Raw genomic sequence first — 16222 nt, 5'->3', positions numbered from 1 at the left:
CAAAAGTAAATGTGCTGTAAGAAAGAAAATCCATGTGAATGATTTTTTTTATGTAACTGATTCTACTGTGAATAAAAACTAGTTTATCCTGCTTCACTACTTCATACTGTTAAAAATAAATCTAAGTAACCATGGATTACATATTAACCTTTTACATATAGCCCAGACATGGACAAATACTGAATTTCTGATTGCCAATGTTTTATCATTTGGTTGACTTTGTAAATGGTAACCTAATTTCCATAAATGTTTTATCTATAGTAAATAGATTATTGGAACTTTGCTTACAGTAAATACTTTACATAAATAATAAAAAAAATTATTGTTGTCGGCTTATGTAACTTGTCAGTGATGCATCCTGTGACTGACATTAGAAAGTAGAGCGGACTATATACAGCTACAGTATAGTGCCTGCAAAGGTTAATCCCTGTAACCAGAGAGTTACTCACTCTGAACATTGTGTAAACAAGGAAGTTTTTTCTTTTGCAAGTCATAAGAAGAAACTACAGTCAGATAGTGAATAGCGAGCAGGGGAAAGAGATGGGGTCTCTCAGTGTCTGCTTGTTTCTGCTGCTCCCTGTGGTCACCTCGGCTCTTCCAGTGACTCCTGGAGGTGACAGTGAGCAGCATGGGGCTCCAGGTAAGTACACAAGGTGTTCTGCAATGGGCTGTGATAGTAGTGTGTACATTAGGCTGAGCTAATGTGCACAATTACAGAAACCCCTTTCCCTGTGGTACATTGTAATGTTATAAATAGTATTATCTGTATAAGACATGCTTCAATGCCAACAGGAAGAGTGATATTTACTATATGTATTTTTTGATTGTGAAGCAACTCTATTTACATTTACCTGTCAGGAAACAATGTAGATAGCCTGTCTCTCTCTCTCTCTCTCTCTCTCTCTCTCTCTCTCTCTCTCTCTCTCTCTCTCTCTCTCTCTCATATTAAGGATCATCTAAATGTATTAAAAAATACACATGCAGGGCAGGGGATCTGATAGGAGGCTGTTCCTGCAGTGTGTAAAGCTAGGTACACTACACACTACAAAATATTTTGAACGATGTGGCCGATTCCAGTGCATCGAAACAACAAATCGTTCACATCGTCAATCGTGTGTACGCACTATCTGCGCTACCACGGCGTCAACCGTCGCATCCTCAAATCTTTTGTACATGCAGGAAGATCTGTCAATCTCGTTAATGATTCACCGCAGATCGTGCAACGTGTACGCACTACCAAACGACCAGCGATATGGTTACATTATATAGTTAACGATCCAACCACCAAACGACGCACAATTTATGGATTGCACAGTGTGTTTGCACTAGACCATTTGTCCGGGAGTTCAAGGGAAATCGTTGACGACATTGCATCAGTCGTCTAGTGTGTATCTAGCTTTAGAGTGAAGTGATTGCTAATGGTTTGCTGACCATGGAAAAGGCCATTGATGGAAAATATTGCGGAGTGTAGCATCTGAAGATGGCATTAGCTACCTTGGCCAAGCTATGGAATGCTTAGTATTATGGAGCTTGGTAAATTCAGCAATATAGAAACCTACAGGGATTGCTTTTGCAGTCAAAAATGAGGCATTGCAGCAGATATTTGTGGGGTCCCCTAGATACATATAGGGGATAATTAATATTTGGGGATATAGCCCTAAAACATCTGTTTTTGGGGCATATGCCGCAAATATTTGTTGATAAATATGCCTCTTTCTGCTTTTTTATGCTATATGTAAATAACTCAGTGTGAAAATTAGTAATAATGACAGACAAATTATTACTTGTAACAAAGTACAGTAGCTTAGGGAATGCTGGTATATGATGCAAAACCTGATGTGTAACAATTTAAAACTTTTTCAATAGTGTGTTCCTGAAACCATTTTTGCTTTCATATTTCACTCCAGCGTTTGTTTTTTCTTTGTTTTATATTCAGGGCAGTTTTGGCATATTTCAGACCTACATTTGGATTTCTCATATCACTTAACTGAGGATCACACCAAAGTGTGTTTGTCTTCTAAGGGTGCCAATGCCTCAAGCCCAGGAATTTATGGAGACTTCATGTGTGACTCCCCATATGAACTTATATTATCAGCAATTCAGTATATAAAGGACTCAAAACAAAAAGTTGACTTCATGATATGGACTGGGTAAGTTATGTATCTCTATCTTGTAACTTTTATGGTTGTATCTACCAGGTTTTAGCTATTTAACATCACCCCCCAGTCGGGACATCTACCCTGATAAGCAACTGACCTGTGAAGCCTAAAATGTGTACTAATAATAATAGGACATAACCCAGCATTGGATCCCTCTCCACTCTTTCCATAGGAAAACACAAGCTTATGCTCTCTGAAGATGGTGATTTTTAGAGCTTGATAAGAGCACCACAACAATGTCAACATGCATTGCATAGGGACTGTGGTGTGTTTCAATCCTTATAGTAATGCATATGATCATTTTCAGACATGTTGAAAAATGCAGTCACAAGATGACTGTCAGCTCATGTTTGTGGCCATCTTCTGACCTCAGCCTTTCATAATGCCAGAAGTGCTCCTGCTGCTTGCTGCAGTGCCGAACAGCTAAAGCTCAAGCAGTTTAGTCACTGAGAGCCTGTCATTTTGCTCTTGGGGGTTACTAAAGGTTGATGTTTGGTCAATTTTGTATTTCAGGGTCTAAATCACACATTTACTAACAGATGATTTTTTACATCATTTTTTTAAACAATGTTAAAAATCATTTGTTAGTACATATGTGATATTTACTAAAAGTCGATTTGGGTTGATTATTGGACGATTTTGTATTTCAGGGTCTAATTCATGAGTTTACTTAGAGATGATTTTCATGACATCGTTAAAAAAAAAAAAGATGTCCAAAATCATCCAATAGTAAATGTGTAACCAAAAATCGACCAAAATGGACTTTTAGCAAATACAGTATACTTCCTTGGTCTCTTAGCACCTGGATCACAGTGAGTGGCCACTTAACAGGTTTTCCGAATGCTGGTAAAAGTCCTGCAACGGGAATATTTTTGTACTTGAATCTCTTTATATTTCCATTACACGAATCCAAAGGGAATATAAAATCTAAAAATAGGGTGTGTGTTTAACAGAATGTTCTATCATGGATAGTACAAGGATGTGGAGTTTCCGTTCTTGCAGCCAACAGACTAAAGGGGAGATGTACCAAACCTCCTAAAGAGGACAAGTGGAGAAATGGCTCATAGCAACTAATCTACTGTAGCTATAATTTTTCCTGAACATTCTATAAAATGATAGCTCTACACTTGTCATCTTTAGAAGGTTTGATACATCTCCCGAGTGGCGTCTATTTATCAAAGTGATAAAATAAAGTTTTCACCAGATTTAGGAATGGTCTCTATTGATCAAGCCCCGCAGGATACAGTGGCCATTGCCAGTGGTGGCCATTGTAGGGGCTTGCATGTGATTGTTTCCTGCTACCTAGTGCATATTTAAGAAGGACAGAGGCAGTACCTGTACTGACAGATGTCTTCCAATGCATCCCAGGATGGTGGTAGCAGATGCAATTAAGAAGAGGAAATGTTTTATTATTGAATAGTTTCTTTCAACTGTATTAAAAAAAATATATATTTTTCTAACTAAATTTTTTATAATTAAAAAATGTGCACCTGGAAGTCAGACAGTGGGCTTCCAGCTGTAGTGCTCACATGTCCATGTCACCTAGCAATGCTGGGTCACACATAGGCAGCTGAGCACTGCTGCTGTTGATAAATATGCACAAAAAAATATTTTCTGTCGCTGCTATAGAAAATAGGACTTTTTTTGGGGGGTGTTTAGTACATATTACATTAAATATGCACACTTTAATAGCCCATTTCACACAATGATATTGTCAATCCGTACTCACTATAAATACATGTATTTTCTCTGTCTCTTCCACAGAGATAGTCCACCACATGTTCCTGTAAATGAGCTATCAACAAAAATGGTAATAGAAGTCATCAGGAATATGACTTCTACTATTCGCAACTTTTTGCCTAATATGCTTGTATTTCCAGCACTTGGCAACCATGACTACTGGCCCCAGGTATCTTGTCTTATTATAGCTTGTGAAAATAAGGTCTGTGATCAATTTACTAGTGGAAGCACTGATATACTCAAAATGATAAATTTTGTGTTCCCACTCCTCTATCATAAATCACCTCTTCGCCCAAAGAAAGTATTAGCACATAGCAAGGAGCCCATTTATAGGTGGTTGGCTGAATGCACAGTGTGCCTCTGACTGTAATATTGCAGCAGGTCTCATCAGAAATGTCCTGCAGTGTTACAACAACCAATTAGTAATTTGCTTTGAAAGCTAAGAAACGTGTTAGACTAATGAAAGAGAATGTACGACTAGTTGCTACATGCTTCTGTACATTTCCACTTTGTTAATAAATGACCCCCACACTGAGTGTACTTATTTATAGAACTGCTGGCATCACTACTGTTTGTTGGAATGTCAACATTGCTAGTAGTTGTACTATAATAAAGGTGTCCATTCAGCATCTCTGTCAGATTTGGCAATACAAAATGGGTTTGACTTGTATTACAGAGAACATGATTGGTGTACTGTATATTAAGGAATACAGCCATAGCCAAAAATTTTGAGTGACACTGACTTCATTCACTGACAATGAAAATGAAGTATTGGTTTTCACAAAGTTTGCTGCTTCAGTGTGTTTAGACTTTTTGTCAGATGTTTACCATGGTATACGGAAGTAAAATGACAAGCATTTCATAAGTGTCAAAGGAATTAAATTAAGTTTATACAAATAATCAATATTGCGTTGACCCATCTTTTTCAAGACCTCTGCAATTTGCCCTGGCATGCTGTCAATCAACTTCTGGGCCGCATACTGACTGATGGCCACCCATTCTTGCCTAATCAATCCTTGGAGTTTGACAGAATTTGTCGGTTTTTGTTTGTCCATCTGCCTCTTGAGGATTGACCACAAGTTCTCAATGGGATTAAGGTCTGGGGAGTTTCCTGGACATGGACCCAAAATTTCAATGTTTTGTTCCCCGAGCCACTTAATTAACACTTTTGCATCATGCTGGAAAAGGCATTGTTCATCACCAAACTGTTCTTGGATAGTTGGGAGAAGTTGCTCTTGGAGGATGTTTTGGTACATTCTTTATTCATGGCTGTGTTCTTAGGCAAAATTGTCAGTGAGCCCACTCCCTTGGATGAGAAGCAACCCCACACATGAATGGTCTCAGGATGCTTTACTGTTGGCATGACACAGGACAGATGGTAGCGCTCAACTTTCCTTCTCTGGAAAACTGTTTTTCCAGATGCCCCAAACAATCTGAAGGTGATTCATCAGAGAAAACAACTTTACCCGAATCCTAAGCAGTTCAATCTCTGTACCGTTTGCAGAATATCAGTCTGTCCCTGATGTTTTTCCTGGAGAGAAGTGGCTTTTTTGATGCCCTTCTTGACACCAGGCCATCCTCCAAAAATCTTTGCCTCACTGTGCACGTTTGAAGATGCACTCACACCTGCCTGCTGCCATTCCTGAGCAAGCTCTGCACTGGTCGTGCCCCGATCCCGCAGCTGAATCAGCTTTAGGAGACGGTCCTGGCGCTTGCTGGATGTTCTTGGGCACCCTGAAGCCTTCTTCACAACTATTGAACCCCTCTCCTTGAAGTTCTTGATGATCCGATAAATGGTTGATTTAGGTACTATCTTACTAGCAGCAATATCCATGCCTGTGAGGCCCTTTTTGTGCAAAGCATTGATGGCTGCACGTGTTTCCTTGCAGGTAACCATGGTTAGCAGAGGAAGAACATTGAATTCAAGCCCCACCTTCCTGTTAATGCTTCCAGTCTGTTATTCTTACTCAATCAGTGTGACAGAGTGATCTCCAGCCTTGTCCTAGTCAACACTCTCACCTGTGTTAATGAGAGAATCACTGATATGATGTCAGCTGGTCCTTTTGAGGCAGGGCTGAAATGCAGTGGAAATGTTGCTTTTAAGATTAAGTTGATTGTCATGGCAAAGAGGGACTTTGCAATTAATTGCAATTTATCTGATCACTCTTCATGACATTCTGGAGTATATGCAAATTGCCATCATAAAAACTGAAGCAGCAGACTTTGTGAAAACCAATACTTGTGTCCTTCTCAAAACTTTTGACTGTACCAAATTGCTATGTGCTAAGTATACTGATATAAAACAAGAGTATCTTTTTAGCTATTTATGCAAGTAAATTTAACATATTTTCCTTGGGAAAGATGGGGTTTATTTTGGTACCATACTGTATTAAACAACTTTACTTTATTTAATTTAAGTGTAATACGTAGGAAAAAAGCAGGCAAGAATTTTTAAATATTTAATAACTTCCCTTTGTTACTTTTACAGTGTAAGTACAATTGATAAGCCAGACAGTTAGCACAAAATGTAATGATGAACTATAATAAATGTGAAGTAAGACTATACTACACCAGGAATAAGACTGTACTACATGAGGAATAAGACTGTACTACACCAGGAATAAGACTGTACAAAACCACTAATAAGACTATATGATATGCAGTCATAATTTTGTCTTTTACCTTGTCGACATTCATAATGTGAACACCAGTATGTTGACAGTTATGATGTTGACATGGAAAATTATTTCAGTTAACAACGGTGTCATATGTTGACATAGTAAAATGTTGAAAATAGCGTTTGGGTAAGGTCTAGGAGGGGTTCGTTTTAAGTTTATGGTTAGGAATTACAGTATGGTTAGGCATACCATGTTGACATCATGGCCCTGTTGACTTTATGACCATGCCGACATTCTCATGCCAACATTCTTAATATCGACATAGTCACTGTCAACCTAAAATACTGAAAAACCCGACTGTACTACAACAGTAGTGGAAGTTCTTTTCTATTTAATTTAAACATAGTTCTTTTGCACACAAATGGAAATGTAACGTATATACTTTGGTACTGCAATCAATTCTCTCTTAACATAACTTGAAACCGTCTTATAAGCATGAAGCCCTGACCCACATAAATTCACTACATTCTGCTTTGTCTTCCTACCTCTCTGTGTTACTATCTCAATAGGTTATTTGTTCTCCTGCTGGTCTGCATCTCTCTCCCGTGTTGTTAGTTAGGCTCTCTCTCTGACTTCTATCCTTGTACAGTTGTGGGCATTTCCTGGTCACACTGTGTACTCCTGTGTACTCTAGCTCTGCTTCATAGGAGCAGAGACCCCAAATAGACAACATCAGAACAATCTGATTGGCCTGACTAGTCAGACTACACACCCTAGCTGTTCAATTACAGCTGGTGTGTAAGGGTGTCTCTTACTATGAAGAGATCTGAGTAGCAACAAAGGTGGTTCCCAGAGATCCAGGCAATATGGATATAGTTGGGGAGTCCACATATTGGAAGGTAAAGAAATTTAGTACAGAATTTATTTAAAGTGGATAACCTCTGTAATAATAGCATCGGAAAATGTTCTCATCCTGGGAACTCTCGTTGACTGGATTCTTTATCTTTACAGCACCATCTACTTTTCTTGCCAACAAACTGCCAGTGATGTCAGTGGGAGTGCTTTCGGCTCTGATAGAGCCGAAAGCACTCCAGGGCTTGCGGCAATGAGACCCTACCACAAGGGTCTCGTCGCAAGCCCGATGGTCGTGATGGTCTTGACCATCGCGACCATCTTCCTGACCGCTCGCTATAGCTGTGGGTGGTCACCCACAGCTATACGAGCGGCCAGTAGGCCGCTCTAAAAATTCAGAAGGATGGCCCTGATTCAGAGCGAGCGCTCTGTCAGAGCGTCCGGCTCTGAATCAGGGCCTCTGTATCTTTCATATAGGGAAGTAATCTCTGCATATATTTTGATACTTTATATATAAAAAAGACCTAGTAGCTGAAATACAAATAATCAGACACTTGCTTTTATTATTGTAACTTGTGCCTGTCTAACAAGGTAATGAAAGCTAATGTTGCATTAGTGACAGTGGGTTATAGTACATTAGTGCTGTTTGCACAGAATTACTAACTAACAACTGCAAAGTTTTCTGTTTTTTTTTTGCTATGGCAGCATTTCTTATATTGTCATATGAGACATCTGCTTTGACAGCAATAACTATGTGATCATTCTACGTGTATTTCAGGATCAGTTCCCTGTATCAGGGAGCGAGATATATACAGCAGTAGCAGAGTTCTGGAAACCATGGCTGTCTGAAGAAGCTCTCGGCACTTTCCGGAAAGGTAAAGTTGTATTATCTATGATCGTTTTGTAATTTTACATTGTGGATTAAGGAGGAGATTCTGGAAAATTGTTACAGAGCAAGATTAAATATGTCATCTATAAACTTTTATCCAGGGGGTACAAATGCCTGTCCCTGTTGTATAGGGTGGGTCTCAGGGCTACTGAGTAGATGTAAACTGTTTTGTAGCACAACTAAATGTTCCTGACCAATGAATGGATCCTGTAATTCACCTTTATATTGTTTTCGTTAATATGGCTATACAGATAACAGAAATCTCTTATATGTCACATTAACAGCGGAAAAGCTCCAATATTTGCCTTTGGATGTTTCATCAAAGCTGGCTGTAAACCAGTAAACCAAATTTATATAAAAAAAAAACAATCTTATTATTCCCTGTAAAAAGCTTGCATCCACTATGTATTCTTGCCACTATTTTAAAGAATCAGCCCCATATACATCTATACAATTCAACTAAAGTTTGGGTTTATTTCAGCAGGATATGGGTCCTAAATCCTAATCATTGGCGATAGTAGTGTAGTGCTCCATATTTATTAAAAAGTATGCTTTACTATATTACTGAATTAGATAACTCACACAGACTAATGTAATTCACCATCAAAGCTCTGCATTTTCTGTTAGTAGATTTGGAGCCAATGCTGATGTTTCCGCTGATAGCCGATTTTGCTGTTAGCCGATTGTGTACTGACATCGCTCACAGTGAAGAGTTCTTTCCATAGTGATTGACATTCAGGGTGCGTTTTGGGGGAAGTAATGGGGAGATGGAGACTGAAACACAGGCGTGTTGTGTTTTGGGGTCATGTATCTGGCTGTGACTGCGGTCCTGTACACAGCTGAGAATGCTCTGGCATCTTGCTTCCAGCGGCCATTCTGATTAACCATGGGGTTACTAAGACATTTAATGATCAACCGATGTGCGTCCAATGTGTGAGACTTGAGTCCCGGCCGCTGTGTACAAATTTGCAGCAGTGTTGGCATTAGTGTACATCTCTGAATCAGGTCCATGGTTCCTAATTATAACTTTTTTTTTACATTTATTTATATATTATCAGCATATTTTGTAGCAATGACAACTTAAAGATAAATATCCTACCTGGTGTATTATTATAGATTTTAATGTTTTGCACTGTGTTTTAGCCATATGTAGAAATGTTTTAAGGGATGCAGACCAGCATCATCTGTGGACATTAAGGTTTAAGGTCCAACTGATTGAGTTTTTCATTTTTATTTTTCAATGAAAACACTTCCTCACTTTAAATCAATAACTTCTCTACAAATTACAATGCAAAACTATTTCATTTTGTTTGCTTGTACCTCCACTGGGCCATTGTATGATACCAGGAAGGACAGTGCAAGGTAAATTGTAGCACAATAAATTGCTAAAGAATGTTGTGCATACATGTACTGTACACATAACAAATAATCAGTTTGCATGCATTTTGGGGGGAGATGTACTAAATTAAAGGTTGAAGAGAGATAAAGTAGGAAAAAACGAAAAAAAAAAAAAAAAAAACTAGTTGCAGCGCCACAAAGTGGCACTGGGGAGGGGGACTTTGTGAGCCCCTTAGCCCAGCGCAAATCCAGGGGGGGGGGGCATGCAGTCTCCCTTTGCAGCCCAGCACACAGCAGCATGTGCTGGGTTGCACAGCTAATGGTAGAGGGAGGAGGGAGGGGGGGCGGCAGACCTGGACCCCCCGCCAGGCCCCTCCAGCAAGCCTGGGCCCAGGTAATTAGTGCCCAACCCCCTCCCCCCCTCTTGGCACCCCTGGTTGGTACTTTATCTACATGCACTTTATCTAAAAGCTTAGTGAATAGACCCCTTAATTTCTCTCCACTTTATATCTCTCCAAGGTTTAATACATCTCCCCCTAGGTTAATAAATAACCCTAATATATAATAAGGTATTCTGTTAAGATAGGCACCATCAAAGCGTCATTTAACCCATTCACTTTTCTCAGTCCTGTTCTTAGCCTATCAATGTAAGGGGTCTATTTATTAAGCCTTGGGATGGAGATAAAGTACCAGCCAATAATCTCCTAACTGCCCTGTCACAGACTGTGTTTGAAAAATTACAGTTAGGAGCTGGTTGGCTGGTACTTTATCTCCATTCACTTTATCTCCATCCAAGGCTTCATAAATAGACCCCTTACAATGACTATTAACGGGGCTCCCCAGGGCTGTGTTCTTTCCCCTTTGTTGTTCTCCCTGTATACGAACAACTGGTTCCCTAGGGACTCATCAGTTAAGCTTTTAAAGTTTTCTGATGATACTACGGTCATAGGCCTTATTAAGGGGGGGGTATGAGTCCGCCTATAGGAGAGAGGTGGATCGGCTTGTAAAATGGTGTGGCAGGAATAACCTAGAATTAAACCCTATTAAGACGGGAGAGATGATCATCGACTTCAGGAAACAGCCTCCTGTTGCTTCTCCCTTGATCCTAGCCAATGTTGCTGTATTGGTGGTGGACTCTTTCAAATTCTTGGGTACTACAATCTCCTGTGATTTGATGTGGGAGAAGAATACTAGTGTGATTGTTAAGAGGGCTTATCAAAGGCCATATTTCCTTGGCCAACTAAGGAAGTTTGATGTCTTGAGAGAACTGATGCTGCTCTTTTACTCCGCGATAATCAAGTCTGTTCTGTGCTCCTCGGTTATCGTGTGGTATGGTGCGGCTAGTGTACGTGATAGGGCCAGGTTACAGAGGGTAGCCAGATCTGCGGAAAAGATTATTGGCATAGCCCTGCCTTCAATCCTTGACCTCTATTTGGTGAGGGTTGGGAAGCGGTCCAAAGCTGTTGTGGGGGATGTGGCCCATCCTGGCCATGATCAGTTTCAATTACTCCCGTCTAGTAGACGAAATAGATCTTGGCGGGCTAGGACCTCAAGACATGCAAATAGTTTTTTCCCACAGGCAATTATGCAGTTAAATCACTAATAACTGCTCGTTAGGTGTTTCTATGTGTATTTTATTGTATTAAAATTCCCTTCCTTTCTTTTAAGTTATTCATATTCAGTATGAATTGTGACTGTGATTGGTGTGTAATTTGAGTACTTGGTCAGTGGTTCCGGAGTCAAATTCCATGTATATGTTTTATACTTGGCGAAATAAAGCTGATTCTGATGATGTGCTAAGCACAGAACTTTAACACATTTTTAAAGTACAGTAGCATTTGTAATCTTAGGAAATTCTGGGCACTGTGAAACCAGAAAATGCTGCTTTCAAAACTGCTTTCTGCTCGGTTTGATACTGGGGCCTATTCATAATCACTTAATTTTTACAATTGCATTTTCACCTGCTTTTGTAAATCTTATCGAGCCAGTCATCAAGAAGGTAAAGCAGGAGATATCACAGATATCTCCTGCTTACCTTCCTCTGGCAGAATGGTCCACTGTCACCATACACTAGTATGGGGACAGAATTAAATATTATATTTTCGGAGCTTGAGTGCAGGAGCATTCACCATCTTCAGGCTCGTAACCGCTCCTTCCCTATGGGAAGGAGTTTTGGGTTGCGAAGAGAGATCCTTTAGGATCTTTCCGCCCCTGTCTGGTTCCTTCTGCCGGACGTCGGGGCTCTTGTGCACACTAGCTCTTGTTGACCTGTAGGTCACGCATGTTCACTAGAGTCACTGCTCTGAAAGGAGCAGTGAAAATTATTCACTTTGGGGAGACAGCTGATTTTCGATCAGCTGTCTTCCCGCCGGAGCAATGATGAATTGCTCCAGTATACGCATCAAATTAGAATATTAATTATCGGGACCCCAATAATAAACATCATGAATAGAACTCACTGTGAGAATGTTATCGGTCCGTATACAAAAACAGAACTACATTATTAATGTAGCAGCTGAAACTATATACAGTAAAAGCAATTAAATCAATGTACAGTGCATCCGGCCTTATTCCAAAATGGAATACATTCATTTTTGTCCTCAAAATTTTACACAAAATACCCCATAATGACAACGCGTAAAAAGTTTTTTTGAGATTTTTGCAAATTTTATTTTAAACAATAAAGTAAGAAATCACATGTACATAAGTATTCACAACATTTGCCCACTACTTTGTTGATGCACCTTTGGCAGCAATTACAGCCTCAAGTCTTTTTGAATATGATGCCACAAGCAATTTTAATTTATTCCATTGTGGAATAAGGCTGTAGCATAACAATATGTGGAAAAAATTAAGCGGTGTGCTTACTTTCTGGATGCACTGTATACCTTTATGCTCATTAGAGACATGTGGGAGTATCTAGGAAGTCTGGTGAAAAAGGCATTGTTTGATTGCTTGCTGTACATTTTTACATTGTTATTTGTGTATCATCTTAAATGTTCCAAATTTGGTTTTTATTTATGCCTTTATATTTTACATATGTTTTACATAGAATTTGAAGCTGGCAATCTTTTCCTTGTGTTGTTTTCTACACATACTGTAAGCTGCATGCACAGAATTTAGCAGTATACAAATGAATTTAATTTAAATCAGTTTACACTTTTGAAAATTACAAGTGGTGAAACCACTAAAACTTCAGATGCATTAGTACTTATTAAGAATTAAATTAAGTTCTTTTAGAAATATATGAACTGTAATACAATGGCAGAAATATGAGAACCACACTTTCAAAGAGGAACCATATTTTGTATATAAGTAACTAACTATATACCTGCATACATGTAATAAGGAACTGGCACATTTTGCTACTGCTACAATATATACGTTATGAGCTAAATAGAATTAACAACCTGAGTTTTTGAGAGCTAAACATCACAGATGTACTTTACTGGAGGTTTCATAACTGTCAAATGATACATAATCACAGTTTTGCCTATTACAAAGTCTTCTGTTTTTTTGTAATACATACAGGAGGATACTACTCTCAAATCTTCAAATCAAATACATCTTCACATCCACTGAGGATCATCAGTTTAAACACTAACCTGTACTACGGTCCTAATAAAGTGACATTCAACGTGACTGACCCAGCTGATCAGTTTGCCTGGCTGGAGGAAACATTGCAATATTCTCGACAAAACAATGAAAAGGTAAAAGCATACTAGTATGTGCAATCATATATGTAACCAGAGAGCACACAACTCTCATAGGGCCCTGTTTACTACAATCCGCATTTGTAATGCAGATTGTAGTGTGGTATTTTCACCTAAATTCGCATTGCGAATTTAGACAATATCACAGGGATTTATCAAAAATCCCCTGCAGGGACAGAGCTTTCGATAAAGCTCTGTCCCTACGAATCCCATCTGCAACCTCATCACTGTGTTTGTCAAAAAAAATACAGTGAGAAGGTGTCCACGCATTCGCCAACCGGCTCAACATACAACCCCCTTCCCGAGCAATCGCCCCCCCCTGCACTTTCACTTACTTCTGGTGATCGGTACTTGTTGACATCCTCCCTTCGGGGCTCCGGTCAGCTGGTCTCCCATCCTGCACTGTGACCCTGGTCAGCTGTTCTATGCAGCAGCTGACCAGGGTTACAGTGTAGGAGCTGCTGGGAGACCAGCTGACCGGTGCCCCAGAGGACATCACCGAGCACCGATCACCCTGGGTGCAGGTTTTTTTTATTTTTTTTATTGCAGTGATCAGCTTGTGGTCTATTTAGACCACACAGCTGATCACTGAGGCCCAGCACTTGTCTCTGCTCTGCCTGTTACAGCAGAGCAGGAGTCGGGGAACTGGGGAAAACCCCGGATAACGCCATCTCAAGGTGGCGTTATTATCACAGGGCTTCTCCCGGTATTTTTTCACAATTTATTTTTAGTAACTCTGGACAGATCACATTTCCCATTACAATTATGGGAAATGTGTCCTGCTTACTAAAAAGGAGTGATACTTAGGGCTTGAAGTAGAATTTTACGAATTCTACTCCAATTGCCCTTTCAGTAAATTTATGTGAAACTAAAATAATGTGAAAAGAGTGTGAACTTTATTTTACTAAAACTAATGTTAATAAATAGGCCCCTTAGTGCTAGATTCAATGTTTACAATACTTACAACTTAAACGTAAGAGAATCAGCAATAATATCATCTGTTATATTGTGTCTGTAGAATGACAACATGGAGCGATGATAATAAACACCAAGGACCAAATGTAATAATCCACAAATTGCAGGAGCCGAATCGATTCCAATGAGATGGTCATTACATTTAAAGTAGGGGTGGGCAATAAGTGTCCCCTCCAGCTGTTGTTGTTCTACACATCACAGCGTGCAACAGTTTTAGCATGGTCAAATAGCAAAACTTCGGCAGGGCACGCTGGGATATGTAGTTTTAAAACTGCTGGGGGGCCGCTTATTGCTCTCCCTTAGTTTAAAGGAAAAACCAGGGCAGAGCAGGGAAGGCAGAATGTTCATTTAGTGAAATAAGAATAAGAGTGTCACATTAATTGTATAGCTACACCTCAATTTAATGAACAAAAAGGAAAAACATGAAGTTTCCTTTCTGCTACAAATGTTAGGAGTGCAGTGATCAGGGAAGACCTGCATACAGAATGGGTCAATGCCACACTGCCCCCTTTTTGGTGCTGGAAGAGCTGCTGGCAGTTGTTATTAATAGCTAGCAGACATCTCCTAGTGCTCTGAATTTTTAATACTGTGAAATGTAAGATTTATTTGAACAGTGAACTCTGACAGCCAAATACAGTCCACTGTACAAGCAGGTTTATTATCTGTCACTATTAAAAATTCAGAGCACACAGTTCTGGCTGTTAATGCCATCTTCAGGTGACACATTCCCTTAGTAACAAGAAGCAACACACCTGGGGGATTATTGTTCAGGGAGTGGCTGGTTGAATACATCAAAGGGATGTTAGATTGGAGACTTGTGTAACATCACTTAGGAAGTATGCTTTACAGATTGGAGGTTTTCCATATAAACACTAGAACCTAGATTAGAGGTTGGTTTTATACACTAGCCATCAGATTGGAGGTCTGCTTTATACATTACCCAATAAATGTGCTATATATTAGCCACCAGATTCAAACTCTATTTGGTACAGTATACATACTTGTCTACTCTCCAAGAAGGTGCGGGAGACTAAAAATATTGCAGGTAATTCCCTGCACCCCTGGAAGACTGGGTGGATCACCCGCATCTCGCCCACTTTCTAGTGAAGCTAGCAGGATGGGGAGATAATGCAGAGAATTGCAAGTCCATATGGAGGGGACAGGGCCTAATTATACAAATATCTCAGCCCCGCCCCCGAATTGGTCAGCTGCATCTCCTCTCCTGGCTTCTCCTAGAGTGGAGCAACTATACAATGGGATCTCCCACAAATTAAAAGCTGATTCTGCAGTCATCGGAGTTACTGTGACATCACTGGCCTTGCCCTGTGTATGAATCCACCAATCCACACACAGCATGTCTTCATAACAGCATCAAAGAAAACACAAAGTTCAGCGGCATGACATTCCTTATAATAATAATGCTTGTGACTTCAGCTTTTCAAGGCAAGGCTTTGTTTTTGTTATTTGGAGCAAAATGCATAAATTATTCAAAATTATATTTTAGAATTATGTTTGATGCTTACAATCTTAAGAACGGCATATTCACAACAAATAATGATCATTTATCATAAAAATGAGTGCAAAACCAAATGTATCAATCAGAAAGGGTTAACAGCCCAAATCCTACTGTGTGAATGCATCCATGGTGTTTAGTTGCCATCTAGTGGTTAATCAAGGTAGCGATTAAATTATATCATAGTGGAAAGTGGAGATCCATTTAAGTAGAAAAGTGAATGTAATGATACAAAATTCCTAGGCTGGAATAAAATATATATTGTCTGCTTATGATTCAAAGTGTGTCAGTGTTAAGACTTAAAACACTTAGGGGTCTATTTACTAAGCAGTGTTAGGAGACAGAGTGAAAAGTGATAAGGTGCCAGCCAATCAGCTCCTAACTGTCATCTCACAGGCTGTGTTTGAAAAATGAGTTGGGAGCTG

The 16222-nt window shown here is 39.5% G+C and overlaps 1 protein-coding gene across 1 annotated transcript in view; it reads left to right on the top strand.

Moving 5' to 3' along the window:
- Positions 1 to 500: 500 nt before the first annotated feature.
- The window catches only part of SMPDL3A (sphingomyelin phosphodiesterase acid like 3A), a 31046-nt gene continuing 15324 nt past the window's right edge, over positions 501 to 16222 (top strand). Inside the window, exons 1-5 of the mRNA XM_088443073.1 lie at positions 501 to 640; positions 1937 to 2150; positions 3924 to 4068; positions 8148 to 8244; positions 13128 to 13306. Of these exons, the coding sequence (XP_088299199.1) occupies positions 541 to 640; positions 1937 to 2150; positions 3924 to 4068; positions 8148 to 8244; positions 13128 to 13306 (735 nt within the window). The 5' untranslated portion in view covers positions 501 to 540. The remainder of the gene's footprint in view (positions 641 to 1936; positions 2151 to 3923; positions 4069 to 8147; positions 8245 to 13127; positions 13307 to 16222) is intronic.

The sequence above is a fragment of the Taudactylus pleione genome, unplaced genomic scaffold, assembly GCF_031769625.1.
Source record: "Taudactylus pleione unplaced genomic scaffold, aTauple2 ptg000326l, whole genome shotgun sequence".
Lineage (NCBI taxonomy): Eukaryota > Metazoa > Chordata > Amphibia > Anura > Myobatrachidae > Taudactylus > Taudactylus pleione.
The sequence above is the reverse complement of the archived record's forward strand: the minus strand, read 5'-3'. Positions and strand labels throughout refer to the sequence as shown.